We start from the raw sequence: 27,234 nt of genomic DNA, 5'->3' as shown, positions 1-27,234 counted from the left end.
TAAATACAGATTTAAAGTTACATTAAAACCCAGTAAGATAAGAAAGCCTTTTATAAAAGTACATTTTTAGTCTTGATTGTAAGGGTCTCAGCTTCTCTGATGAACAATGGCAGAGCATTCTATAATTTAGCTCTACAAGAAAAAGTCCAAGCCCCCGGACCCTTGACCCTAGGAATAAACATCAGCCCCACATCCTGTGATCTCAGAGTGCAGTTTAGAAGATATGTGGTCAGTAACTCAGTAAGTTAACAGCAAAATCTTCAAATCAATTCTACACTGCAGAGAAAGCCAGTGTAGAGGCCAAAACAGGGGTAATATGAAATGGTTTTAGTTAAAATTCTAGCAGCGGTATTCTGAACAAGCTGCAAGTGGGATACAACATGTTTTGAGACACCAGAAAAAAAAGTGCATTACAATAATCACTTCAAGATTAAACAAAGGCATGCATTAGTCTCTCCTCATCAGATACGGAAATAATTGGTCTAAGTTTGGCTATATTTCTCAAATGGTAAAAATATACTTTAGTGACTTCCCTAATATGAGTTTGAAATGATAGAGCAGGATCAAAGATGATCCCCAAACTCTTAATTTCTAGTTTAGTTTTTATGAGAGACTGCAAGGGTCGAGCGCATGTAATCCCACAGAGTAGTACAGAGCAGCCATCTCTTTTTAGATGCAGGAAAACACTCTGAAACTCTTATAAGAGGAACCACATTAAAAGGGTGTGACAGGGCAGATTAAAATATGCGTTTGTGTGGCTGGAAGGCATCTTGGCTGAAGAGTGGTGGAACAGCCTAGATCCAATCTGGACCCATTTTGCATAGCCATGTGGTTAATTAAGATAATTGGTTAATTGTCTGATTGATCAGCCTGAGAATGCTAGGCATGGAATTCCTGGTTGGCTGATCAATCAGCCAATTGACCACCTGGAGAAGGCATCCCACTATTTAAAAATAACAAATACATGTTTGTTGGGGGTGGAGATTAATTGAAGAGATTAACTGAGAGAGAAGACTGGGAGCAGTAGGTTATGCTCTTGTCTCTGCATAGATAGCCGTAGCTTGGGTGCTGTTTTTGATAGATTTTTGGCTTGTTTTGTACGCTGTTTTGGATTTGGATGCTGTGTAAACCTTTTGCTTGTTTGTTTGCTTATTAAGTGCACACTTATTAACATCCATTGCTTACTGTAACTGTAAACAAGGTACTGGAAATTCTGTGAGGCAGCACAATGTTTTCTAATATGTGTTAAGGCTCCAACTATCCATATACATTCAATATAAGGACAGCTGGAACCTTTCTCGACCAATCACATTGCTTGTTTCATGTTCCATTGCGAGACCTGGATTATGTAAAATTTCAAATAATCGCTGGTCTCCAATACTCGGCAGTCTCTAATAAGCGATGGGCTGCTGGGAAATATGGTAAATAGACGCCGGGTCTCTTTTAAACGTCTCTTTTTTTATTGTGTTGTAAGCCTACCTTAATACACGCTTGTATTCTGATATTTACTGGGCTGTCTTCAGTGGATTTTACTGTTTTTATTATTATTACAATACAAACTGTTATCACCCACTGACACAACCTTTAATGATTTTGCTGGAATGTTGTAATTTACTTATGTCATTTCTATAAGGTTGTGTGCAGACAGCTTTTTTATGATTGCATCCGAAGTGTTTGCAGATATTAATGACCGTACATAATAAACGGCGAGTCTCAGTCTCCGGTCTCCAATAGGTGCCGGGGCTGCTGGCAAATATTGTAAATAAACGCTGGGGCATTTACTTAAAGTTTTACGGTATAAATTTTAACTATACCCACAGTGCATTTCTACTCTATTGAGAAAGGTGGGGTTTGACATCATATCCCAAATGTCATAAACCCTAAAGGTGCAAAGCTTAATTTATATAAATTATTATTGATTGATTCAAGTGACTTGAGAAAGTTGTGAAGTACTATTTTTTCCATTTGCATGCTATGTATTGCCTTCAAATCCAGATTTTGAGACCTTCGCTAGGAATACCAATGCAGTAAAAATGTCAAGCACAGGTTTATAACTAATGGTAGCAGGATTGATATCATAAATGAAAAGATGCTTTCTATTCTGTAAAATATTGAGGAAGTTTATAATAGATATAGTATAATTCTGTACAAAATGCACCGCTCACAACCTGGTAATGATTAGGTTGAATTTTCAGTGTTCTTCTTTTCCCCTAAGCATACAGCACAATTCCCATGGGTGTCATAACAGCTGATGAAGCCAAGATAGCAACTTCCCTGCTTGATGAATTATTCATAGCACCCTGCTGGCTGGTGCAGCTACTCCACATATCTCTCACAGCTGACTCCAGCCATGTTTTTACATGAGTAAGAATGCTGTAAGTATCTCACTCACTTTATAGATCTATATAGGATTGGTAAAATATGTTTTATATATAGTCCTCGTCCAAGTGATTGACAGATTTTTATTAATGAATGCTGGCCCTTTAAATAAGGGATGTCCTTAAACAACGAAAAGCACAGTAGATGATGTTACACCAGGCATGGGTTACTAACAAATAACTGAATTGTAAAGCAGTTGAACAAAAAACAGACCAAAGTCATTGCTTCTTTGAAGCAGGCAACTTTTAGGAGTGCTGGACCTAGGCCAGTTGCGTGTACACAACAAACCAAACCAAACCAAACAAAACAAAAACACCTAAGCCATCTTAGTCAGCTCAAAAGTGGCTAGTGTAATGAGGTATAAGCCAATCCCAAAAGTAAACCTAATCCTGAGTGGATCTTATTATGTGGTGATGTCCATTGTCCATTTTTAATTCAAGATCTGGGCTATTTTGCTGGTGAAAGAGGTCAGCTATCCTGTAAGTTCTAGAAATCACTGCAAAATCTAAATAGAATGCCTCCCCTGACCATAGCTATAAGGCAATCAAGGTTTGAAAAAAAAAAAAAAAAAAAAAAAAAATATATATATATATATATATATATATATATATATATATATATATATATATATATATATTCTAATGATCAGTTTTGTATTAATTCTCTTTGGTAGTAGGGGCTATTTATATTGAAATATCCTGAGATATATGTTGTCTACCCTGTTTCAAAATGGAATTTTATAAACCAGTTTGACGAGGGGTTGATCAGATATGTGTGTTCACTACTTGTGAGCTTTTTCATCTGATGTTGAAATATGCAATACACAAGCTGTTACATCCCTAGATTTATTACAATGACAAATTAAAAATGCTCCATTTGGAATTTCTTGTATGTTAAGCTTTTTCAATATAGTATTAAACATTACATTCCTACATCTTTCTTTATTACTCTACTACCCTCTAGTGGTCTTGTGGTTGCTGTACATTCAATAACCACCCAGACATCAGAGTATTGAGACTACCTACAGTGTGTTGTGGTCAAGTTGGATTAAAGGACATGGGGGCTCCACACTAATGCATATTATGGTGAATAGTGTTATTGGCATATTGGTTAATCTGGCCCTGCGCTGGGGACAGAGAGTGTGACCTGTGCGTGGTGGAACGAGCCTATTGCATATAGAGCGGAGAGCGGAGCGGGGTACTTGCTGGAGCGGACATTTCCAGCCCACTCTTTCACAACTCTGAGAAGAACTGAGCACAATTTAATTTTTCTTAAATACATGTTCAACATGTTCAAAAATAAAAAAGGTGACAAATACAGATGCAGTTACTGTACATGATTTTCCATCATGCCTGTACATGGTAACCACAGGCCCTGGACCTTCTCGGTGGTGATGGTGCCTGAGAAGGATGGCAATTGGAGGTTCTGTGTTGATTACTGCCGTCTGAATTAGGTAACAGCCAAGGGCTCCAACCCGCTCCTCCGCATCGATGAGTCCCTGGACCTGTTGGCAGGGTTGAAGTGGTTCTCATCACTGGACCTCCGGATTTGGTACTGGCCGGTAGCCCTCACCCCCGAGGCAAAACCCAAGACAACGTTCTCGACAGTTTAGAGTCATATCATTTGGGCTCTACAATGCCCCAGCTACTTTTGAACACTTTTGAAGGTCCTGACCGGAGTGCCCCCTACATGCTGCCTCATCTACCTGGACGACCTGCTCACACACGGTGGTACCTTCACTGAAGTTCTTGCTGTCCTGAGGGAAGTGCTGGAGAGGGTGACCAGGGCTGGCTTGAAACTACATCCAGAATAGTGTCACCTGCTGTGGATGGAAATGTCGTTCCTGGGTGACCACGTGAGTGCTGAGGGCATCACCACAGAGGCTGACAAGATGTCATCCATGTCATCCCAGCCAACCACCACCAGGTGAGAGGGTTCTTGAGACTCGGCTCCTATTATCAGAGGTTTATGCCAAACTTCGTCACAGTCGCAGGCCTCCTGCACAACCTCCTACAGAAGGACGAGTCATTTGTCAGGGCCCCAGAAAGACAGGAGACATTGGACCTCTTGAAGAGCGGACTGTGTTAGCCCCACTTGCCCCTCCCTTCATGTTAGACACCAACGCCAGTGACGAGGGGATCAGCTCTGCTGTCCAGAAGTCAACTGTCTATACTCCAGCCTTGCTCATGCTGGGGTGAGACCTCCGTACCCACTCCGAGATGACCTATGGCTGGCTGCCGGACGCACCGGGAGCACTGGGAGCACCAGCTGGTCCTGAGTATGCCCATAGACTCCAAGCCCACCGGGAGACAGCACACAGCTTTGCCTGTTGACACCTAGTGCTGCCTGACGGCATAAAAATAATTATGACCTCTGGATGCACAGCATCATTTCAGTGCTGGGGATCCAGTGTGGGTGTATAGCCCAAAGGCCGCTGCCCCAAGTTGGAGAGTAAGTGGGTCGGACCTTGTAAAGTCATGGAGTGCATGGGTGGTCTACCCGGTCAGGCTGCCACCCGAGCGGCCTTGTGGTCCTCCATTGGGATACACAGAGACCCCAAACCAGCAGCCCCTGCCACCCTCCCATTGTCACCATCACCAGTGCCCACATTTCCGAAGTTTCCCCTACCTTTGTCGTCAGCCTCACCAGTGGCGTCGGGCCCTTCCCAAACTGTTTCCTCAACCCCTGGCGAGGAGTGGTGCAGCTGTTGCCAGCTGTTGCCAGGCAGTCAGTGAGTCATGTGCTATGGTGATTGGTGAGATAGTGGGTCAGGGGGTGGGTCTAGTCTGGTTGATATAAGAGAGGAGGAATTGCACCAGAGAGCAAAGTGGTTAGTGAGTGTGATTGCGTGAAGACCGTACAGTGTCACTTCAATTAAGGCCAACGTGAGTTAGTCAGAGGTAGAGCCGGTTAAAGGCTGTGAGGGCAACCGCAGTAGGGATGGCTGGTACTGGAAGTCTTGAGAGAATAAGAGAAAGGGACAGGGGGGTTTGTTGTTTTGGCGTGGTTTCAGCCTATGGAGACCAAGTGTTATTTAGAATAAACAAGACTTCTGCTTTGTACCAACAATTATAGCATCTGTCAATTCCTTTCCAAAACAACAAGTTCCTGTGTCATTACATTCTCCAGATTGTGGAGTTGCCTTATAAAAATGTGAGGAACGTCATGTGTGACCCATCTCTTTAATACTGTACATATTAGGAGCACATTTTTTCAGATAAGGGTGACTGTTTTGGCAGGTATTAATGAGTACTCAACTGCGAAACTCTTAAAATCACCCTTCATTAGCACAAGTTTTGGAACAGTGGATTTGGTGGAAGCAGCGACTATAATCAATATTCTAGCCTGACAAAAGCATGATTAAATTGTACTTAAAATTCTGTGATACGTAACAGTATGTTGCACTTTAGCTGCACTTACGCTGTTTCAGACATTCATATCTAAAACGTCATTAGTGTGCACTGCAGTTAAACCGGATCTTAAGTTGTCTGAATGATGTCGTGTAAGGATCTACAAAACACTCATAAGGATCAATTACATTGGGTTTTTTTTCATTTGAATACTGTATAAAACCATTCAAACAGATATATAAGACATTAACATATTTAGAGCCTATATTTACAATATATAGCAAGGGCCATGGTTCCTTTGCAAAAAAAAAAAAAAGTTCATGTCCTATTCAAAAGTAAACTTGTTAGACGATTTTAGAACAATAATTTGTGTAGAGGTATATTATAACGAAAATTACAAAAGTGGAATGCATGACTATACAAATGAAGAGGTATACCTCATATCAATTTCCAATACGGCTTCTGAGAAATAGTCATAAAAGTGGTCAACAGTATTCATCTTAAATAAAAAAAAAAAAAAAGAAAGTTAAATGTACAAAATAAATCTAAAAAGGAAGACTTGGAGAAAGTATATTCCCATTAGAAAGCCATAACACCTTAACTACTGGCACAGGATTTTTTCACTTGTTTGTGCTTTTGCAACATAAATTCTAAAACCATAGATTGGATAATGATTTTATAAAGGCAGAATACTTCTGAAATGTTTTAAAGGGTCAAGCCCTTAGTTCATTCATAGCACTAAGAAACACACTGACAGAAATCAGTGACAAAGTAAAACTAAGATAACAACCTTGTCCATAAACTTTGTGTAACACAAAATCTGAAAGCCTGTCAGACTCATGTATGCCTTGACCCTTCATATTGTTAGTCTATTGCAGTAACTTGTAATTATTTTCATCTTATTTGACGGCACATGGAGCCCATTTGTGTTATACAGCTGGTAACTGCAGGCGGGACGGTTCTGGTAGTTTCCGATCTCCAAGCTGCGAGTGATTCCATGGCTTCCTTTGGATTGCTTGGTGCCAGATCATAAATAGCATACACTGTTGCCAACTGCACACCCCAGGGGACCCCTACCAACAAAACAAAATATACATAAATTAACACTTCAAGTTAAAATCTAACACAGCATCAAATAGCCTTCACATCTGAGATACTGGTATAAATAAGTCTTTTTAGAATTAGTCATATAAAAACCAAAACGTTCACTTTTTACCAACCCAGAGAATGTTCCTCATGGCAAAATAACCCGTCTTTGAGAATTAGTTTCCCATGAGTTAATAAATCAAATTTAAAAGTGATGGATTGTAACTAAACACACTGCATTTAGATGCAAAACACTAAATGACTTAATAAAAAAAACAGGGATCATCTACTTTAAAAGGGAGCCCACTCAGTGACATTTAATGTAGCTTTTATCAGGTTTTCCTTACCTTCTGTATTAGCATGTCTGCCAAACGTGTTGATGACTGTTGCAACATTTTTCACAGAATCAACATATTTTTTCTTCATTCCCAGCTGTCCTAGACGCCCTTAAAAAAAGCAAGATGCAAGTTATTTTTTATTTATTTGTTTTAAAACAAGAATTGGTCAGTGGGCAGGATTATTGTACTTACCTATTAGCCGCAGGACAGCAGCTACTGTAATATCTGATGTAATCTCCACATGTTCTATTCCTTTTCCTTGCTTTACCCATTTGTTCATTATTGGCCAAAGCTCCTTGCTAAATAAATAAATACATACAATTGAAACACTTTTGTAAATATGGGAAAAGCAACACCAACTTTTTTTTCTCTCTCTCTCTCTCTCTCTCTCTCTCTCTCTCTCTCTCTCTCTCTCTCTCTCTCTCTCTCTCTCTCTCGTTTTGATTCTTATATAGCTGTAGATTCTTAAAAGCACATTAGTTAGTACTCAAGAAGTATTAACTTAGTTGTAGGAAGGACCAGTGAAGAGTTGTTTCTTATTCCTCTAAAATGGTGACTTTGTGTTTGCTTCTAAATATGGTCCATTGAGTTAGAGGGCAAAGTTTGCCCATAATAAAATAACTTAAAACAATAATGTAACTGCTGCTGCTTTATAATTTTTACTTTAAATATTGGGGCACGTTTTGCACATGCTTCAGACCAGGTACATTATTTTATATATTTAATAAGGGCTGAAAGTGCACAGAACAACGAGGAGAGTAATAAGTAAAATGTTAATTACCTTACGATTTCAGGCATGTGCCTTTAAAGTAAGAGGATGCCGGCTGCAACTCTATTGTCATTTTTTCTGCACACAAATACACTTACATTACTTGAAAAACCTCTCAAACGATGGAAGTAAATTCCTACTTGCTTTGTATGAGTAGTACACAAGCTTCAACATGAAAGCTGAAAATGTATTTCAATAAAAAAAAAATCTAGCCTACATCAGTAAAGTAAAAATGGGTTTGTTATTTTGAAATACCACAGCTTCAGATTATTACTAGTGCTTAACAACAGCAATAACATTTCATTTACAGTTGGTGTTGAGCTTAAACTCATTCATAGCCCTGCAGCAACGTGAACTAATAACTACTTATCTCTCTCTTTTTTCAATGTATATAATTTAAATTAAATGGAACAAAAAACTAAACAACTACCTAGCCCATATTTAAATAATTTTTTGTAGTCTCCACAAACTGCCCAGCTTATTCTGTTGCAGTCACAGCTAGCGTTAGTGCTAACTACTGGTCAAACCAATGTTCGTGGAGGGTACGTTTTATTGCGCTTTTAAATGTTTTTTTGGCATTTCTACACAAGTCATAGTAACAGACCTGGGATAGGCCATTTTAATGGAAAACTTTCACCCATGTATATATAAACACATTTATTTATGTGGATGCATATGAGTTTTATCTATATTCACATATATGCATCCAAAATATACACATAGAAGGAACACTGAATGTATACAGTAGAATGTCCACCTAGTGATTCTTCTGATCTCTAGTAACGCCTGCATCTGAAATACTAGCCTCTTCCAGCAATCAATGGTGTGCTAGTTTCCTGCTACAGCAGTCAAACCACTTAAATGTAATGGACAGATTTACCATATTAAATTGTCATGTGTCCACTTCCACTGAAGCTGAGAACACAAAAGTTCTGTTGCAAAAATATGATCCCACACAGCAGGGCTCAGGTCTTCTCCTCGTTTCTCATGAGGCTGGAATTTCATACAGGCGCCCTTCTTTAGAGTAAAAATTGTGCCAGTAATCAACTTTGATACATCACAGGGAGGGTTCTGGAAAAAATTAGACATGGTTTATTTAGCAACATGTTTTAAGGAAATACTACCCTATATTTTCATTTACCATGAACACATTAATACCATTCTGATTTCTTTACTAAAAATGCAGGTTTTGTTGCCGACAGAAACAAACAGCAGGAATCGATATAGAGCAGCAGTACAGCAATCAGCTTTTCATTTTTTTTTTTTTTTTGAGGGCTGAAAGTATTTCGCTCTCTGGAGTTAAGAAAGTATACCATTATATCAAAGGCTCTGTCCACACTACATAATCGATCAAGAACCGTACTCGCAACCATTCTAATTAATCCAGCTCAAAGCTTCCATACTGAAGTACAGTTTGATGTTTAGTCAGGTTTAATGCGTACACACTGTTAAAACAGTGTGGTTATAGTTCCTAGTGGGAATTAATATGATAGTATCTGACCATGCACTATATTTTATTTTAAAATAATTCTGGTCCCCTTAATTTTCAGTTCAAACAGAGCTGACAAATTATGTGAATTGTTCATCCCCGATCTTACTTTTAACTCGCATTTCATTTTTGCAGTCGCCTAATTGAACACTGTGCTTTTGTTATTTTCCCCACTAATTTAACAGAGGTGTCCGGACAGATTTTTTTTTTTTTTTTTTTTTTTTTTAAAGCATAAATTGTAATACCTAGTGCAGACTGTACACTGACAGCAAGTCCTTCATGTGCCTGTTCTGAGTATTTAGCCAAACATATCACAATGCATTTTGGGATATTGAAAAATACACAAAAAATGTAGTTTGATATTTCCGCGTCCACTCTTCTGATAAACCGCACTACCTGATGCGATCTAATCTTGAACCGGACTCGAGACAACCATATCTATCAATTCCCTTGGCAATAAATCCTGGTTTATATTTTACACTTCAGTTTTTATGCTCTTTAGCCCTGTTCAAGCTATGCCTTTAAACCGACTCATAAGTGCTAAATACAGTTAGTGTCTACATTACGCAGCGTTTAATACCGTACTATGATAAACGCACTACCTGATGGGATCTAATTTAGAACCAGTCTCGGTCTTGAGTCCGGTTCTCAAGTACAGCATTAAAATCTGCTAGTGTGGAAGCTAACCGTATTTAGCAGTTTTAAGCCGGTTTAAAAGGCAACTAATACCGTTTAAAGGCATAGTGTGGACAGAGCCAAAGAGCATAAAAACTGAAGTGGAAAATATAAATCAGGATTAATTGCCAAGGGAATTGAGATTATGGTTGTAAAATAGAATAAAAGCTGATAAAATACCTTCTCCCAGCCCAGATAGGCAGTGAGACATGTCAGAACTTCTCCCTTTGCACGTTTCCTGGTTACAGCCTGTATTGCTTTATTAATCTGCCCTGGCAAGGAAAACACATCGTGCCAGGTACTTGCAACAAATAAAGTCAGCTTGTCAGACTCTGGAAAATCTGCAGAGTACATAAAAAATAAATGTTCAAAATATTGTTGGTGTTACTAAGACATTCATTTCTCACATCCCTAAAACCTTCTCCCACAACTGCTCTTCAAGTAAAAAGTATTGATTACAAGCAAACATTGCTAAAACAATCAAGTGCAATCTCATCAACAAACTTAATTTAAGCAAATGTTACCATATGGATTTTAAGATTTTTGCCCAAAAAAAGTTCCCAAATTTAAAAAATTCAAAAGGTATGGTACTGAATATAAACGTTTCACCATTATCAGATTAGTACCACAGACCGACGATTGTATAATGGAACTGAGCATGCATTGCTATTGAATACTATGGAAATGATCCAATCACTGAAGTTGCTTGCACCCTGCAGATAAAATAAAACTATGGTGTCCTACCAATACATGGTCAGCTTACACTGTGTAGCTCAGTAATATCTATTGAGCTATCTGAATAACGTAATTCAGATATAACGTTACCTTCTTTTAGAATACTGTATGAAAAAAGACGGGCTCTCTCCAAGTCTCCTTGCTGCCGACAAATTCCAACATAAACTCTACAGAGGGCCTGAAGGTAGCAACTCTTCATGCTCATTTTTTCAGTCTTCAGTTTCGTGAGAATGGCAACCAGCAAACCTTCTGCAAGGTGCTGTAGAAATACAAAACAAAACAAAAAAAAATCATTACCCATCATCATAGGTATGTCATTTTCATCCAGTACCAACGACTACAAATACAACTTCCACATTTGCTGCAGACACTACTGAACTCTGGACAACAAGCTTCACATTAATTCTATAGTGTGTTATGCTAATGTGTCTACCATCTTAGCAGGCTGTGGAGGACCTATACCACTACTGACAATGTTATAGTCAGGAGTTACAGATTTCTGCCTACCTCCTGTCTACTGAAAGCAAAATCCATAACTTCACTAAATGCCACTGCTTATTTCTTACTAGTTTAGTAACAATAATGGTGTTTTCCTTTTGTAAATAAATATGGACAGGAGTGTTTTATGGTTTATACCGCTTTGTGATTCTGCATCCAAGCGCTCTAACACATTTGTTTTACCCCAGCAATATTATTTCTGTAAATCACTGACATCTACAGTTCTGTCACTGTTGTACAGTCTATGAATGTATTTTTTGATCAAATATTCTTGCACAAATCTCCAATGCATACGTAAACAGAACAAACACATATGATTTCCTGCCTTCCACCCCTTGTTATTCTGCTGGGCTTGGCAGCATGGTAGCACTTCAGCTTTTTTTTCCTGCTGTATCACAATGTAAAAAAAATCCCTTTGTTATAACTTAACCCTGAGATTAATTAAAATGCTTGCGTTACACTGAAAACAAAATTAGTTTGAAGAGAAAAAAAAAAAGAAAACATTTCATACAATATAATATGCTCTTCAGTGTTTGTGGTTCAAACGCTTTTCGGGAAAAATGAGAATAGCTCACCTTGTTTACCACACAGAACTCATGGATGACCTCCTTCTCTTCATCTCTCAGTATTGGTACCCGAGAAATGTTTCCAACATGGACATGGCTTCGAATAACAGGCATCAAATCAAAACAGCACTTTGCAATTTTTTCAAATGCCTTGGAAATGGCCTCTTCAGTAGGACTGGTTTGTGACTTTAACATTTCAGATGATTTAATATCAACAGGTTGCGCCAAACTCCCTTGTAAATCTTTCAAAAGTTCATCTTTATTCATATTATTTTCGGAATCCTCCAGAGATGCAACAGGCAAATTCGCCCTTTCTGAAACTGGTGAATCGTTATCTAACCGAAGCCTTTTGGCACTTTTTGGTAAATGCAGATTTACTCCTGGTCTTTTCCAGACTTGATCAGGCAATCCCATAGAGCTTAACCTCTCTGTGACTTGTCTAAAACAGCTGTTTTCTGTTTCACAAGCTTTTCCAGTTTTGGTGAAAGCTGTTGTTGAAGAATTGATGGCTTTAAAACCAGAGATCTGATTGACAGGTCCTGGTACAATGTTCCCAACCCCGGATGCACATCTGTCGAGCTGAATGTTTCCCTTGAGAATGTTGAGAGTTCTTGCACGAGCAGAAAGCTCTGGATACATGGTGTCAAGGATTCGAACAGAGTTTTCTTGGGGAATGCCAGGAGAGGAGTTGATTGCATTCATTGTTGAAGGAGGCAGTCTACCAGGAACAGGGACTGCATGTTTGGGGGTGGCCGCACAGAACTGCAATGGGGAAGACTGGATCCTTCTGTTTTTGGTTATGTCTGATGGGGATGGGGTGGCCAGTAACGGAGATTTGTGCTTGAGTCTGTCCGACAGTGGTGACATAAGTGGAGGTATTGGTGTTTCTCGCAGTGGGGAGACCAAATCCTCCATAGGGGAAGGGGAAGGGAAAGATGACCTACTGCACGTTGACATGGGAGGAGAGATACTTTTTAGAAATCTTGGTGGGGTGACTAGTAGTGGTGGCAGTAGTGGACGGAGAGGTGGTCCCATCTCTGTCCTAACTCTATTTATCGAGTCTGGGGAATGCTTTGATGATGTTGAGGTGTCAGCAGTGGCTAACACAGGGGGGTTTGTCTGGCTTGGTTCTTTTTCTTTTTGCTTGGCTTTTGTACTATTCTGCACTGAAGCAGAATGATGCCATCTGTGACAAGAGACAGCTGTTTCTTCTTCTGTCTCAATTCTGGGTACAACTGTGGGTGATACCCTATTATTTGTATTATAATCTTTTACGTTTATATTTTCCAATTGTGAATCTTCATTTAATACTATTTCTAATGAGTCACACACAAGGCTTTCATTTGATGCATTATCACCATGCTGGGAATCTGGCTCTGCTGTTAACACACTGTCTAAACCGGTCACTTGTATATTGCACTCTGCCCCATTAACTAATATATTTCTTTTGCAGATTTCCATGTTTTCCTCTGGCTTTTTCTTATATGCCATTTCATCCTGTTCCAATTCAGAATTTTCATCCGTTGTAGTTTCTGAAGTACTTCTACCTGAATGTTTGTTTAAGGAAGTATGTGCTGCGGTTAGCTCTTTGCGGTCTATTTTTACTTTCAATGTTTCACACGTATCAATATTTGGAATTCCCTCTTCAGACATTTCAAGTGCCTTATTGTCATTCATACTCGTATTATTATCTGCTGGTGCTTGCACATCTATAAGGGCCTCTGGCACAGATTCTTTGCAGCTGCTTAAATTCATCCCCTTTTCTTCCAAACTACAGCTTCCATTACCTTTACTCTTTGTTTTCTTGACCTTTCTCAAAAGTGTAAAACTCTCTTGATCATCCTCAGTTTCTTCTTGGGTAATAGGACAAGCCTTGGTGCAGAGATTTTCTTCCATCATAATGTTGTCACTGAATGTCTCTTCAATGGAAGATTCCACATCAGTGGTAAAGTGTCCATCTGTTTTCGTAAAGGAGGTTGACTCTAAACTATAACTGGCGTGTTTCTCTGCTGTTATTCTGTCAGCACCACTAGGATTTGTTGCATAAGCATTTGGGGTTAAGCTGGATTTCTGTAATAAGGTAAAGGGAGTTTTAGTCCTTTTGATCATCTCTGCTTCTTTTCCACATTCAACTTCATCTTCTTTGCATGCTGAACTGTTAACAGAGGTTTTACTCTCTTTTACTGGATCGGTTCTATCAGTGTTGGATTTGTGACAAGTTTCTGTTAACAGGGCTTTTTGTAAGCCAGAGCAAGTGTCTGCCACGGATAACATCTTTGACTTGGCCAAGTGTTCTGTTTCATCTTCAGTACACCCTGTGTTGTAGTTTCTGGATTCACTCTCAGTTGCTGGATCAGTTTCATCACAGTTTGGTTTGCAAGTAGTTCCTGTTAAACAAGCTTTGTGCAAGACAGAACCATTTACAGCCACAGTTTCAATCTCAGTTGCCTTTGTGAGGCCTGTTTCATCTTCAGGAGAGGTATAGGAGAGTTCATTGTCTTTTGCTGAATCTGCTTCAGAGGTTTTTACATACACATTTCCTTTTAAGTTAGGCTTTTGAGAGACAGTAAAAGTTTCAGTCATGCTTAGCATCTCTGTTTCTGTTGAGCACTCCACTTCATTTTTAGTAAATCCTGTACTGTGGCTCAACTCACCTGTCCAAGAAATCTCTTGTTTCTGAAAACACACAACCGAAGCTTCGTTCACAGTCTCTGTATTGGTAGTGCCATTGCTTTGTAAAGGCTGAGGTTCTTTGAGCTCTGATTCTTTAGTTGTCAAGGAGGTTAAATAATCCTTTGCAGAAGAATCTTGGGCTTCCTTTTCCCCTTTGGTTAAATAATGTTTTGTAGGAGAATCTACGAATAGCATATTTTGATCATCACTAGCCACAGAAGCAGAGCTTTTTAGGTTATTTTCTATTATATCCTCATGGTGGCTTAACGTTGCACTGTCTGTTGAGGCATTTGTTAAACTTTCTTTAATAGCCTCTGTATCCTTTTGAGTTTCTTCTTGCTTTCCGTGGTCTACCTCCATATATTCTGTTCCTGAGCTTTCAGACTCTTGCAGGGATTGTATGTTTTTCAGTTGTTCAGAGTCTGACTTTATAAGACCTGTGCTTCCTTTATCAGATGCTGATGAATTTAAAACACAGTCTTCCAAGGCCTCAACCTTCACAGTGCTGTGTTGAGAGGTTTTGTTTTGTAAATGACCTACCAATGTATCATTCTCATTAGCTTCAACAGATGAATTAAATGAGTCACTAGTATCACTAAATTGCAAACTGTCACTCTGTACATCCATCATTTCAGTCGACTCTTCCAGGAAAGATGGGTTGCTTTCCTTCATTTGTTGCTCTAAAATTGCCTTGTCATCACATTCGGCCTCTGTAAGCACAGAGGGTGGGGGACTGTGAAATAACAGAGCAGTGGATGAAGTGTCCTTAGACAACCCAACTAAAGGAAGATCCATGGTATGAGCCATGCTTGGTTCAGAAGAGTGCTTATTGATGGATTCAGGGTTTTCATTGGGTTTGTCACCTTCACAGAGTTTCTTTAACTCATTGCTGTTGGATTTTACCTTCACTTCCTCCTCCTCATTTAAATTTGTTGAACTGTCAAGTAAAGTATCCTGAAAAAGAAAAATGATTTCTCTAAAACACAAAGTAGTTACCAGAAGAATCAAATTTTAAAAGGCATGTGTACACTTTATATTTCACCTACAATAGCCTTATCCAAAGCAAATGAGCAAGGATTCACAGGAAGAAAAAAAAAAAAAAAAAAAAAAACAACAACTCGCAATAAAAAAAACCAAAAAATTGAAAAGAATCCCATTTAAAAAAAAGAAAACACATGAAAACCAAAGGTAAAAGAATAACATTTTTTAAAACAATTGGAAACCCTTTAAATTAACTAATATATCAATAACCTGTTTATTTATGCTAATTTCACACATCACCAAAACATTTAGTCTAATACTAACTTCCCACAGACTAAACTATGATAAATACATGCCTACCTGATTATGAGGCAATGAAAATTGCACAGGAGACAGGAGTGGTGGGAGAGGTTTCAACCAGTCCAGTATTTCATCAAGGTTTTGTCCAGGTACTGGACTATGTGCCATTTGTTCATCTCCAGAAACATGCAAAAGGTCTTCATTCAAGTATTTTTGTCCAGTTTCCTTATTTAAGATGGTGCCTTCATTAAAGCGATCTCTCTCTCTGCTACTGCTTTCAATGATTTGTGAGTGCTTAATGCTTTTGTGTTTTGTGTTGCGCTGCATTTCAGGTACTGCTAGATTATGCAGATGGATAGAAGCTGCCAGATCGTTTATGGGAATGGGCGAGTGCTTGCAAAACTGCATATCTTTCAATGGGCTACTGGGAAAGGGTCCATTCTTGCAATACTGTTGATCTTTCAATGGGCTACCAGGAAAATGTGTCTGCAAGGAATGCTGCAAGTCTCTGGGTCTTCTGCAATGCTTTCCAGTCTCTTCTGCAAAGGAACCAGTAAAAAACACACACATTTTATATTATATATACACACACACACACACACACACACATATATATATTTTTAATATAAATATCTTTTTTTTTTTTTTTTTTTTTTTTTTTTTTTAAATACCAATGGTCTGTTTAATGCACAACCCATCTTGCAACATCACTGCTTTATTTACATAGTTTTCTTACATAGTTGTTATCCCACTCAAGATGTTGGTTAAGATATTTGCATTTCTCTTTACGTCCCCATTTATATCAGAATAATCTCAGTTAAGATTAATTACCAGGTTAAGTCTTGTTATGACTACCTAACTCTTATTTCAAATTCAAAAGAACCATAACCTATTCATATTATTATTTTTCTTGACGTTTAGAAATGTGTGTTTGATTCTAGTTTTGTTGTTTCATATGTTACTATAAATACTTAACCCTTTGCGATCCATTTATTCAACGCTTGTCAGACGCGTCAGGTCCAATTTATTTTCACACGCACAGTTTAAATCCTCTCTTCGTTTTATCACCAAACTCCTCAATAATTCGTCTTTATTACTATAACATCTCAAAAAGCACTGCAAATGTCTGTGATATTCTTTGAGCACTTGATGCAGAAGCAGCTATCTCCTTTGGGTTTATATCCATGTTATCTGTGGTGCATGGGGCTATCAGAGCTAACCTTTTTGTTTTTTCATCTATCGTTCTCACTCGGACATTGAAAGGTTTTCTCTGCTTCTTCCACTGAAAAAACGACTAGAGACCTGTGCTTTACGTCTTTTTGATGATGTCTGGAAAGGGAAAATTGTAACGTCGGAACAGGTCCGACATAGGACCGCAAAGGGTTAAACAAGTAGTAAGTATCACATAGTTTAGATCAAATGAAACTTGATTTTCAGAGGTCTTAGCTACACCTGTTTCTTGCTTTCTAGCTGTTTTTGTGTACAAGTTGTAAATGGAAACATATTGGCATAGATTCCTAACAATGTACAAAAGAAAGGAATATTGCTAATGTTTACAAGATGTGGGATTAGTTTACCAGAAAAGTGCTGCATGTCCTTCCTCTGGGATACCTGGGCTGAAGGTTCTATACACATCCAAAGTTCCTCAAGAAGCAGCTTCATTTTAGCTACAATAGAAAAATAAAAACCAAGATAAATACATTACAGTTGAGTACTATGGCGAAGAAAAAAAAAAAAATATATCTTAGTTCCATGGGCAGGAGAAGCAAAGTATTAAGAACTCCGGACTAATTTGTGGAATGTCCAAGCTTGGGATTATGGGAAACATAATAAATAAAATATACAACTGTCATCTAACCATACCGTGAACACCTGGCTTAGAATGTCCACGTCACATTACTGTTGTCACAAAGTAAGCATTAATAGTGCTACATAACAACTTTGGCATTATTTTTCAAATTAAAGATTAAAATATACTTACTTTTATCAATTTTTGTTTCCTCTGTTGAATTATTTTGAGTCCATGCATGCTTCAATACTGCAAAAGAAAAGAGATTATGAATTTCGGTTCAACACAAAGTTTGATAAGACTGTTTCTGCTTTCTTTAACAAGTCTGTAACAGTTTCAAGAATTCATATATTTAAGAATATTTAAAATACGTAAACAACGAAAGTAAACTAAAATGTACAGTTGCCATTTATTGTGAACAATTAAAAAACAAGCATAATCAAGGGACTAAATCACACAATGAGAGGGCAAACAATGTGAAACTGTAAACTCTTAACTGTTCAAAAAATTACAATTAATAAAATTAATTTAGTTAATGATATCTGAAATTAGTTTTGTGAATAGATAAAAGTAGTAGTTAACCAAATTATAAAATGACCTTTCTTTTGATTTCGTTTCTCAGTTTTTGCAAGCTGTTTCTGTAAAACAAAATGTATATTTCAGTTACTTTAAGTGTTCAAAGTCCTTTAAAACCTTCCCCCCTATCACAATTTACCACTAGCTTGACTATAAGAGTGGAAGAGGTAGGGTGTGGCACCATGCCTTTACTCAGTCCTCTCAATTGTAAATTTTCTTTCCCAAATGAACATACAGTAATATCCATACTATGCACAGTTGGTCAAATAAATGCTTCTATTTCATCTGCAGAATTTTTTTCTTCCACTAATTTCTGATGGCTTCATTCAAAACTAAATTATTAATTATTTTATTGATTTGACAAGTAAAGAACTTACCTGTGTTTTCTTTAGATCTTTCTCCAATGTCTTTTTCTCTGTTTTTAACTGTTTGATCTCTTGGCTCTGCTTGGTTGTTGTTTCTTGTTAAAAATCAAACAAAAGAACATTAAAATCACTAATTTAGAAGAAAAAATAAAAGTACAAAACTACCTATAACAACCGATTTTGACAGCTATAGATGTCCGACTGCTTGATAGTGCATGCACACAAAAAATGCAAATACACCTGGTTGTGTAATTTTGTATTTGCATGAATGTATGTATGTCATTATTAGGTACAATAGAGGCTATGATATTCAAAGCAAAAACTAAAGCAACTAAACTGTATAATGTTTAAGTGCAATAAGTTCTCATTGTTGATATAATTTGGAAAGTTTATTGGGAAACGTCAATTCATTACACATAACTAACCTTTACTCTAAATCATAACCTTGTCAAGATTTTTAAAGTGTAAATAAGCTCACATTAGTATAGCATGCAAACATACAAACTAAATTAAAAAAATACATTTAGAAAATTGAAAGATTATTTGATTACATAAGCCGTTATTAAAACTTTATACTGACCTTCAAGCTTTTTCACTTGCGCTTCAAGCTTCTTACTCCTAAATTTGGAAAAAAGACAAAATATTACAAAAAGTTGACAAAGTAAGGCATGACAAAAAAGGGAAACTTTGAATGAAGCAAATCTTACGCAGCCTCAGTTTTATTATTCTCCTCCTTTAGGCTTTCAATTTCTAGATACGTTTGCTGGTAGATCTTTATGGAGCTCTATGGGGGGGAAAAAATACACATGGAAGAAAAAAAATAATATTAGCCCAGAAACTAAAAAGTGGGATCTCTCTGCCATACATTTTTGTTGGGTTTTCAAATATTGTTCTACAACATCACCTTAGCAACAGCACAGCAACAGCAGACTGTTAGAGAGCAGATTGACTGATTTAAGCAAAAATCAATACAGCACATTATTTCTCTTTATTTATTTATTTATTTATTTATTTATTTTATAACAGCATGTTAAAACAAGGAAAGACCAAAGCATGTGCCATAATAGCTAGAAATATCCCAATAACACCTAGGTCTCTTTTTATTAGTGCTTGCACTATTGAGATGGACCTGTGCTGGCTTTGTGGGCAGAACCTGAACAAACTAAACTAAGGCTTCAGCCACGCTGTACTACCACAGAAGTCCACTGAATAGATTCACACACCCTTTTTTCTTCCAGCTCAGATTTCATGGCCTCTATTTCCTCAATTTGTTTCTTACTGCGTTCCTCCAGTGGAGTACATTTCAAGAGAAGTTCATCCAGTTGATGATGGAGTGTGCTGGACTCCCTGAAAAAAAAAAAAAAAAAAAAAGAGGAAGGGTTATATTTATTTACGTAAATTATTTTCCATTGTTGATAAGCCGCAAAGTCTATTTAACTCCATAACAAACATTTACAACAACAATCCTTTGCTAGAGATGCAGTTTATGTAAAGAGAATCTTGCGATTTTTTTTTTTTAAATCACCTTTTTACCGTAGTGGTTATACTTTGATTAAACAACAATTGTTAACCCTGAAGCACACAGATCAACTGTAAAATGAAGTACAACCATGCATTTAACACAATTAACTACAGTTAGCAGATACCTATATACATATATATTTTTTAGGGGTGCACCGATAATCGGTAGCCTATCGGCATGGCACCGATATAGGACAAATAAACACAAACGTCCATCGGCAGTTTGTTATTTTAGCCGAAAATGTACACAGATAGTCATGTTTAAATTGCTTACAGCACAGAATTTCATGTTTGACCAGGCACGCTTATGACACAAAAACACGGACACTAATTTTCCCAGTGCTGTGTAACGTGCAATCAAAATGCAATAAATATGTCTCAAAAGGGCAGTGTTTGGATTTCTTTTTAAATATCTGAAGACAACAACAGGATAGCAAGTTGTGTGCAGAAGAACAGACTTGATGCTACATTAAATCCAATGATGAATTGCAAGTAGAATATTATTTTGATTACTGTGCCGCTGCCTTTCGTAACAAATTCAAGTTTGACTGAATTTGGCAACCAGATAGTTTCATGGCATCTTTTAGTTTTTGATTAAGTGAACAATTTAAGTCGGGCTGTATTTTTAAGCAGTGTAAGCTTAAAATAAGAAATGAAAATAAGAATTTAACGAGCGTTGTTGTAGTTGACATTGCGTAGGCTAAATGATTTTTCTATTGTAAGTTACAGTATAGGTTGAAGCTATAATACACAATGTTTAACAGTAAGTGGCTATAAAAGTTAATGTCACATTACACATTTTTTCTACATAACTTTTTACTAGTACAAATGCAAAGTGTTATTTTTGTGTAACTGTTGTAAAACAAATGTATAGATAGCTGTCAAGCACACAGTATAATACTAAGTTATTCTTTGTATTCATTTTCTGAAGTAAATGCATCAACACCTGTTTGTTTTTGTCATAAATACAAAACATAAACAATGTTATTTTTTTTACATTTATAAGTATAAAACAGTTTAAATATAGGCCCTATGTCTTGTTCTAGTAGTTTACCTGCACTGTCTACTTATTATTTGTATCGGCCGATATGGGTAGATAACCATCGGCTATCGGTATCAGCCAAGAAAATCTTTATTGGTGCACCCCTAATATTTTTAAAAAGTCTTACCTTTCAACCTTCTGAAGCTGTAATAATTTATCAAGGAAAGAACTAGCAAATAATTATAATGTAACTGATTATCACATTGTAGAAAAAGCAAGACCACCATATTAAAAACATATTACAGAGGAAGATAAAAATCCTGCTGATTCTAAATTTAAGAAAATCTCTAGGCAGCCATTTTCACTGCTCTTCAGTGGAAATTAAAATACTGTTTACCAGTATACCAGTATACCATATACCACTATATTCCTAAGCATTCGCTGGAAGAACCGAATTTGCCGATAAACATGAACATAATTAATGCAATTAACACAGTGCAGCATTAACTAAAATTGGAATGAACTTTAGGCCATTAAAAAACACATTTGTTAATGTTATTTACATAATTTATTGTTTGAATAACCTTCTTACACAGGATAATAATTAGTTTTCACCTCAGTGACAACAAACCGCAACTCCCTTTCTCTCATTATCTTTCTCTTTGGCTCACACACATACCGGTATATTTTTGTTAATACCACAAGCATGGGTATATCTAGCGTTGGATACATTTTTGTTATTCCACTTAAGTGGTATAACATGGTTACTGGGACTGGTTTCGAATGTGTCTGTGTACATGCCAATCCAGTGGTGTGCTGCTGAAATTCAGGACAGAGCTGCGCTTCTGTAGTTCCAACAATACCTCCACTGATATGTGTTTCATAACAACTTTAAAATGTTTCTACTGTTTTGATTTGGACTTTGATTTCCTTGAGAACAAGTGTAACCAAGGAATGGCAGTTACTAATCTGCCTGCGTATTGTTTAAATGCAAGCAGATTTCATCCTAAAGAGGTGTGCACCTAGACAGCAAAAAGATAGCTCCAGGTTCTAGCTAACAAGACCATTGCGAACAGGCCATAAAAAGGGTTTGAAATTAATCTGTGTCAAAGCAGTCTGTTGAAAATTAAAGTAAAGATTCGCCAGGTAAAACAATTGATGTATTAATTGATTTAACAAAAAAAAGTACCCATTTTATTGCTATTTATTTTTTAAAAACACTATATGTGGTATAAACCAAATATTACATAAACCATTCGCCCCTGACGGAGCTCGTGGTTTATAGTAACATCCTCCTGCTGCAAATAATAAAAAAATATACCACGAACAATAATTCAAAAGTCTCTGTATACTTTATATGAAACTATTAAGAGATCTCAGAAAGGATATCATCACACTTCTGCTGGTACTCGGTTAACAGGTGACTGTAAAAAAACAAACAAAAAAACACATTTAATTAAAATAAATTTAATTCACAAAAGTTTGTTTTAAAAAATGTAAGTTTGACTACAGAGAGATGTCTCCACATACGTACTTTCTGATTCCCTACAATAAATAATGCCTCTAGGCAGCACAAGTTTCATCATAATTGTAGAAGCAGTGCTCTTGATATATGTAAAATTGTGAGATGCAAGGACACCTATACCCCAATGGCTGGGGATGTATACTTGATCATTTATGTTTTCATAAAACAGGACACTTGTCTTTCAGATTTTAAATTATATATGTTGTTTATATTATGGACATCTGCTCAGAAAACCAGCCAGGATTACATAGTTAGTGTCAAAGATTAATCATTGCTATACTGATAATTAATATTATTACTATCACATAATAATATAATAATAATATAGTATAATATCATCACTATAATAATAATAATAATAAATAATAATAATAATAATAATAATAATAATAATACAATGAACAATGTACACCCAACTTAATAAGGCTGTAATTGTATCGAGGGTTTCTGGTGACATAAATCACGAGAGAGCTAGCTTGAGTGATTTATCAGGGTGACCAGAAACTCTTGATAGAATTACATACAGCCTTATACAGTATGTACAGTTTTGGTGTATTTTATTTGTTAATTATACATGGTGACATGACAGAAATTAAACAGAAAATAACACTGGAAAACAGAATTTAAAATATATAAAACAACTTTATTTTTAGTATTACTACTAAGAAGGAAAAAAAAATAGTAGCAAATTTGCTTGGCTTTTTAGGAGGGTTGAGTCGGATAATTTCACAAGAACCTCTGCTTTGAGGGCCATCAGTGTACACTACTGCCTAACACCCCACAGAGGCACGTGGCTGAAGTAACTTATTAGCACTTGCATATTCTTTTCTTCCACAAATTTCTCTGTTTTGGTATTGGGAGTGTTTTGTTCTGTGTTCATGTACTGGTGGTAGAGTTTGTATTTAATGACTGAGGTCAGTGTCTTTATAAATCAACCTTATTATACATAGGAAATCTTATTATACACAGGTCTAGCATCACCACCGTCTATAAGGCTGTAGAACACCAAAGTTTACAGGGAAATAATTGTTCACCATGAATAACAACAATTCTTTCACAAACCCCAAACCATTTCCTTCAAAAGAAAAAAAGAATACTTACTCTGTATCAATTATCTTTTGCTTCATTGCTAATATTGCAGCTACATATTCATTTAAACTCTGAAATGATATGAAGATAGAACGTTCATATTATAATGCAGCAGTTCCTCAAACTGTCGTTCTCGACCCCAAAGTGGGTCGCAAATAATATTATCATTTAAGAAACAAGTAAGCTAGATTTTTTTTTAAATGTTATTAGTACTTTGTTGGCTTCACTCCGAGTCACTCGCTTTACCTGCCTGTGTGTGAACTGTCTGTACAGGTTGTCTAGCAACCAATTGATTTTTTTTCCCTCACTCTTGCATACGAGCCAATCAGTATAATTCACACGATTCGACGCTGGTTGAAGAGAGTTAAAAAAACAGAAACAGATGTAACAAACTATTATCACCAACACAGATTTAAAAATAGTTCAACAGTTGCCACTTTATTGAATATTATCTCATATTCTAATGGTTAAATCACATTGATAGCCTGGTTGGGCCACCTCAAGTAAGACATCATTTTAAAGCTTGGGCATTTCTCTTCAAAATAAAGTAGATTGCAGAGTGGCACAATCAGGCATTTACAGGCTATGCCAGGAAATATATACCCCCCCCTCCCTCCATCAATAATTTATTTATTGATTTATTTACCTATATTTATATAGCACCTTTCATCACAAGGACCTCAAAGAACTTTAAAATATTTTACAGAATTATACAAAATTTAAAAGGCAAAGAATTACTATAAAACAATTCAAAAGACAGTCTAAAATGATACACAGTCAGTGCTAAAATTACGGTAAAAAAAGTCATTTTATAAAATGGGTTTTCAATGCTGTTTTAAAAGTAGAAAGATTCCCTGTTTTTTTGACTGAAGATGGTAGAGCATTCCACAACATTGGGGCTTTGCAAGAGAAGGCCCTCCCTCCCGCACCATCTTTATTCACTCTCCGAACAACCAACAGCCCCACATCCTGCCATCTTAGAGTACGACTTGGATTGTAAGGGGTCAACAATTCGTGTAAATAACTTTAGGGCTTTAAAAGTTAAAAGCAAAATCTTATAATTAATTCTAAAATGCGCAGAGCAATTGCAAAGAAGCTAAGACAGAGTAACATGGACATTTTTCTGACAGCAGTGTTTTGTGCTAGCTGCAAATGAGCCATGCTTTGGAATACCAGTAAACAGACCATTACAATAATCTATTCTGGATGAAACAAAGGCATGCATTAAATTTTCAGAGTCAGGCACTGAAAATGGGTCTAAGTTTGGCTATATTCCTCAAATGATAAAAAGAAGCGTTAGTCATTTTTTTAAATGAGACTCGAATGATGAATTTGGATCAAAAGTGACCGTCAATTCCTTATTTCCAGTTTCAGATTTTATGAAAAACTGCTGAACCCTAACACCTGTAAGTCAATGCTTTTTATTTGGTTCTGACTGCCCAAAAACATAACCTCTGTTTTGTCAGAATTCAACATTAAAAAATTGACAGCCAACACTGTCAGCAAGGCATGCAACTAATAGCGCTTAGTCGAGGGGTTGTCTGGATTTACAGACAAGTACAGTTATGTATCATTGGCATAACAATGCAAGCCAACTCCATGTCTGTGAATAACGTCGCCTAAAGGCAACCTACATAAAGAAAATAACAAAGGAACTAAAGTAGAACCCTGAGGAACACTGCAGATAACTTCAATAATACCAATTTATTCTCTCCAATGGAGACATACTGGAATCTGTTGGAAAGATATGCCCTAAACCATGATAGGACACCACCTGAGAGACCTACCAAGCTTCCAAGACGATTCAACCAAATTAAGTGGTCAACAGTATCAAATGCAGCACTTAGATTAAGGAGAATTAAAAGAAGGACTCCGAGCTTATCAACTGATCATTTAGTACTCTAACAAGGGCTGTGTCAGTGCTATATGCAGCTCAAAATCCAGACTGGAATTTCTCATACATGCTGTTGGTAGCTAAAAAACTTGGTTTACAACAATCCGCTCAAGAACCTTTGCTAAAAATGGCAGGTTGGAAATTGGCCTAAAGTTATTGAGGTCTTAGAGTCTAAGTTTGTTTGTTTTTTTTTTTAAGTAATGATTTACCATTGTTACCTTGAGTGCTAAAGAAACTATGCCAGAGGCAAGCACTTAATTTTTTGTATGTGTGTACTGAGAAAACAAAGTATTATTAATAATTTAGAAGGGATGTGATCAAGAGAGCATGTCGTTGGTCTCATATGCAGAACTAGGTCAGTCAAGTCCTCTAAAGAAATCATTGAAAATGACTCCATCATAGCCTTAACTGGTCTAGATATATTAGTTAAGCAAGGTACATCCATATTAGGAGGAGTCTGTATGATTTTATTTCTAATATTTCTAAGTTTCCACTTTACTGAATATTAGCTCACATTCAAATTTATAGGGGTCAAATCACACCGATAGCCTGGTTGTGCCACCTCAAATAGGGCATAATTTTAAATCTTTGGCATTTCTCTTAAAAATAACGCCCCTGAGGTGGCACAACCGGACAATCAATGTGAATTAACCATTAGAATGTGGGCTAATATTCAACAAAGTGGTAACTACTGATAATGAGGTTGTATATTTCTTGGCATATCCTGTGAATGCCTGCTTGTTCCACTCTGCACTGTACTTTATTCTGAAGAGAAATGTGTAAGCTTTAAAAAGATACCCTACTTGAGGTGACACAGCCAGGTTATCCACGTGATTTAACGCTAAGGATTAAACCATTCGAATGAGAGATACTATTCAATAAGTAACTGTGTGAATAACTAACGTCAGCCTCGAATCGAGAACAAGAAGTAACTAACATCAGCCCGGTTACTAATCTGACGGTTTATTGCTTGCACCTTTATAAAACGTCACCCGATCTATTTCATTTAAAATGTGCCACCATTAGTCAAGACGGTACTTAAATCTGGGTAGAAAAAAGTGTCCTTAATGACACTAGTTGTGACTAAAGCCCGTATTTAACATAGATTGGAAAGGGATATTCAGAAGTAAGCCTGTGATTGTATGTACTAAGTGTTTACCTACCTGCTGCAGTGCAGTACAGTTCTGACAGGTTCCTATCGTGGCGTCAGACGCGATTCCCGCTGTTTGAGAGTGAGTCTCCCCGGGCATCATGGTAACAGAGAACAAGATACAAACCGAACAAAGCAAAATGCAACGAAATAGTCATCAAGTTTATATTGTTGCAGAAGACCCAACATCACCACACAACGCGCACCAAATTGACTCAGGACCCCAAACATGCGGCTGCAGGTGTTCCTGAAATGCCTGTTTGGGAAAAAAAAAAAAAAAAAAAAAAAAAAAAAAAAAAAACTGTTCGCAATACACATTTCAGCAAATAAAACAAATAACTGATTTTTTTTAAGCAGTATTTGTTCATAATAATTAATTTTAATTGTATATATGTTTTAATTAGTTTATTTACATTAGAGAAAAGTGTATTAGAATTAGGAAAGTATTAAGGCAACTAACAACAAGGTCCCAAACGGTGTCTTTTTTTTTTTTTTTTTTTTTTT

The 27,234-nt window shown here is 36.8% G+C and overlaps 1 protein-coding gene across 4 annotated transcripts; it reads right to left on the bottom strand.

The window, feature by feature from the left end:
• Positions 1–5,913: 5,913 nt before the first annotated feature.
• On the bottom strand, positions 5,914–26,939 carry LOC121314782 (little elongation complex subunit 1-like). 4 transcript variants are annotated; one of them, XM_041248451.1, is made up of 19 exons: positions 26,744–26,939; positions 23,699–23,757; positions 22,462–22,496; positions 21,260–21,278; positions 19,793–19,916; positions 19,277–19,353; positions 19,150–19,187; positions 18,582–18,664; positions 18,227–18,266; positions 17,821–17,877; positions 17,417–17,506; positions 15,900–16,378; positions 11,895–15,512; positions 10,912–11,080; positions 10,267–10,427; positions 8,803–8,993; positions 7,346–7,452; positions 7,163–7,261; positions 5,914–6,802 (listed from the first exon to the last, which is right to left on the bottom strand). In XM_041248451.1, exons 1-19 carry the CDS (start codon positions 26,831–26,833, stop codon positions 6,624–6,626), a joined length of 5,715 nt encoding a protein of 1,904 aa, XP_041104385.1. In that variant the 5' UTR covers positions 26,834–26,939; the 3' UTR covers positions 5,914–6,623. The 4 variants fall into 4 exon arrangements, 3 of the variants coding, with proteins under 3 accessions (XP_041104385.1, XP_041104387.1, XP_041104388.1); XR_005950153.1 differs by lacking the exons at positions 5,914–6,802; positions 7,163–7,261 and adding an exon at positions 7,935–8,000 and having other exon boundaries at positions 7,366–7,452; XM_041248454.1 differs by lacking the exons at positions 5,914–6,802; positions 7,163–7,261; positions 7,346–7,452 and adding an exon at positions 7,545–8,000.
• Positions 26,940–27,234: the final 295 nt, after the last annotated feature.

The sequence above is a fragment of the Polyodon spathula genome, chromosome 4 (genome assembly GCF_017654505.1).
Source record: "Polyodon spathula isolate WHYD16114869_AA chromosome 4, ASM1765450v1, whole genome shotgun sequence".
Classification (NCBI taxonomy): Eukaryota; Metazoa; Chordata; class Actinopteri; order Acipenseriformes; family Polyodontidae; genus Polyodon; species Polyodon spathula.
The sequence above is the reverse complement of the archived record's forward strand: the minus strand, read 5'-3'. Positions and strand labels throughout refer to the sequence as shown.

Excerpts from the sequence above, each read along its gene's own strand:
- LOC121314782 (XM_041248451.1), bottom strand. The coding sequence starts at position 26,833 with ATGATGCCCGGGGAGACTCACTCTCAAACAGCGGGAATCGCGTCTGAC. Across the intron at positions 18,267-18,581 it reads AAGATCTAAAGAAAACACAG|AAACAGCTTGCAAAAACTGA; the intron begins GTAAGTTCTTTA and ends TTTGTTTTACAG. Across the intron at positions 17,507-17,820 it reads GGAAACAAAAATTGATAAAA|CTAAAATGAAGCTGCTTCTT; the intron begins GTAAGTATATTT and ends TTTCTATTGTAG.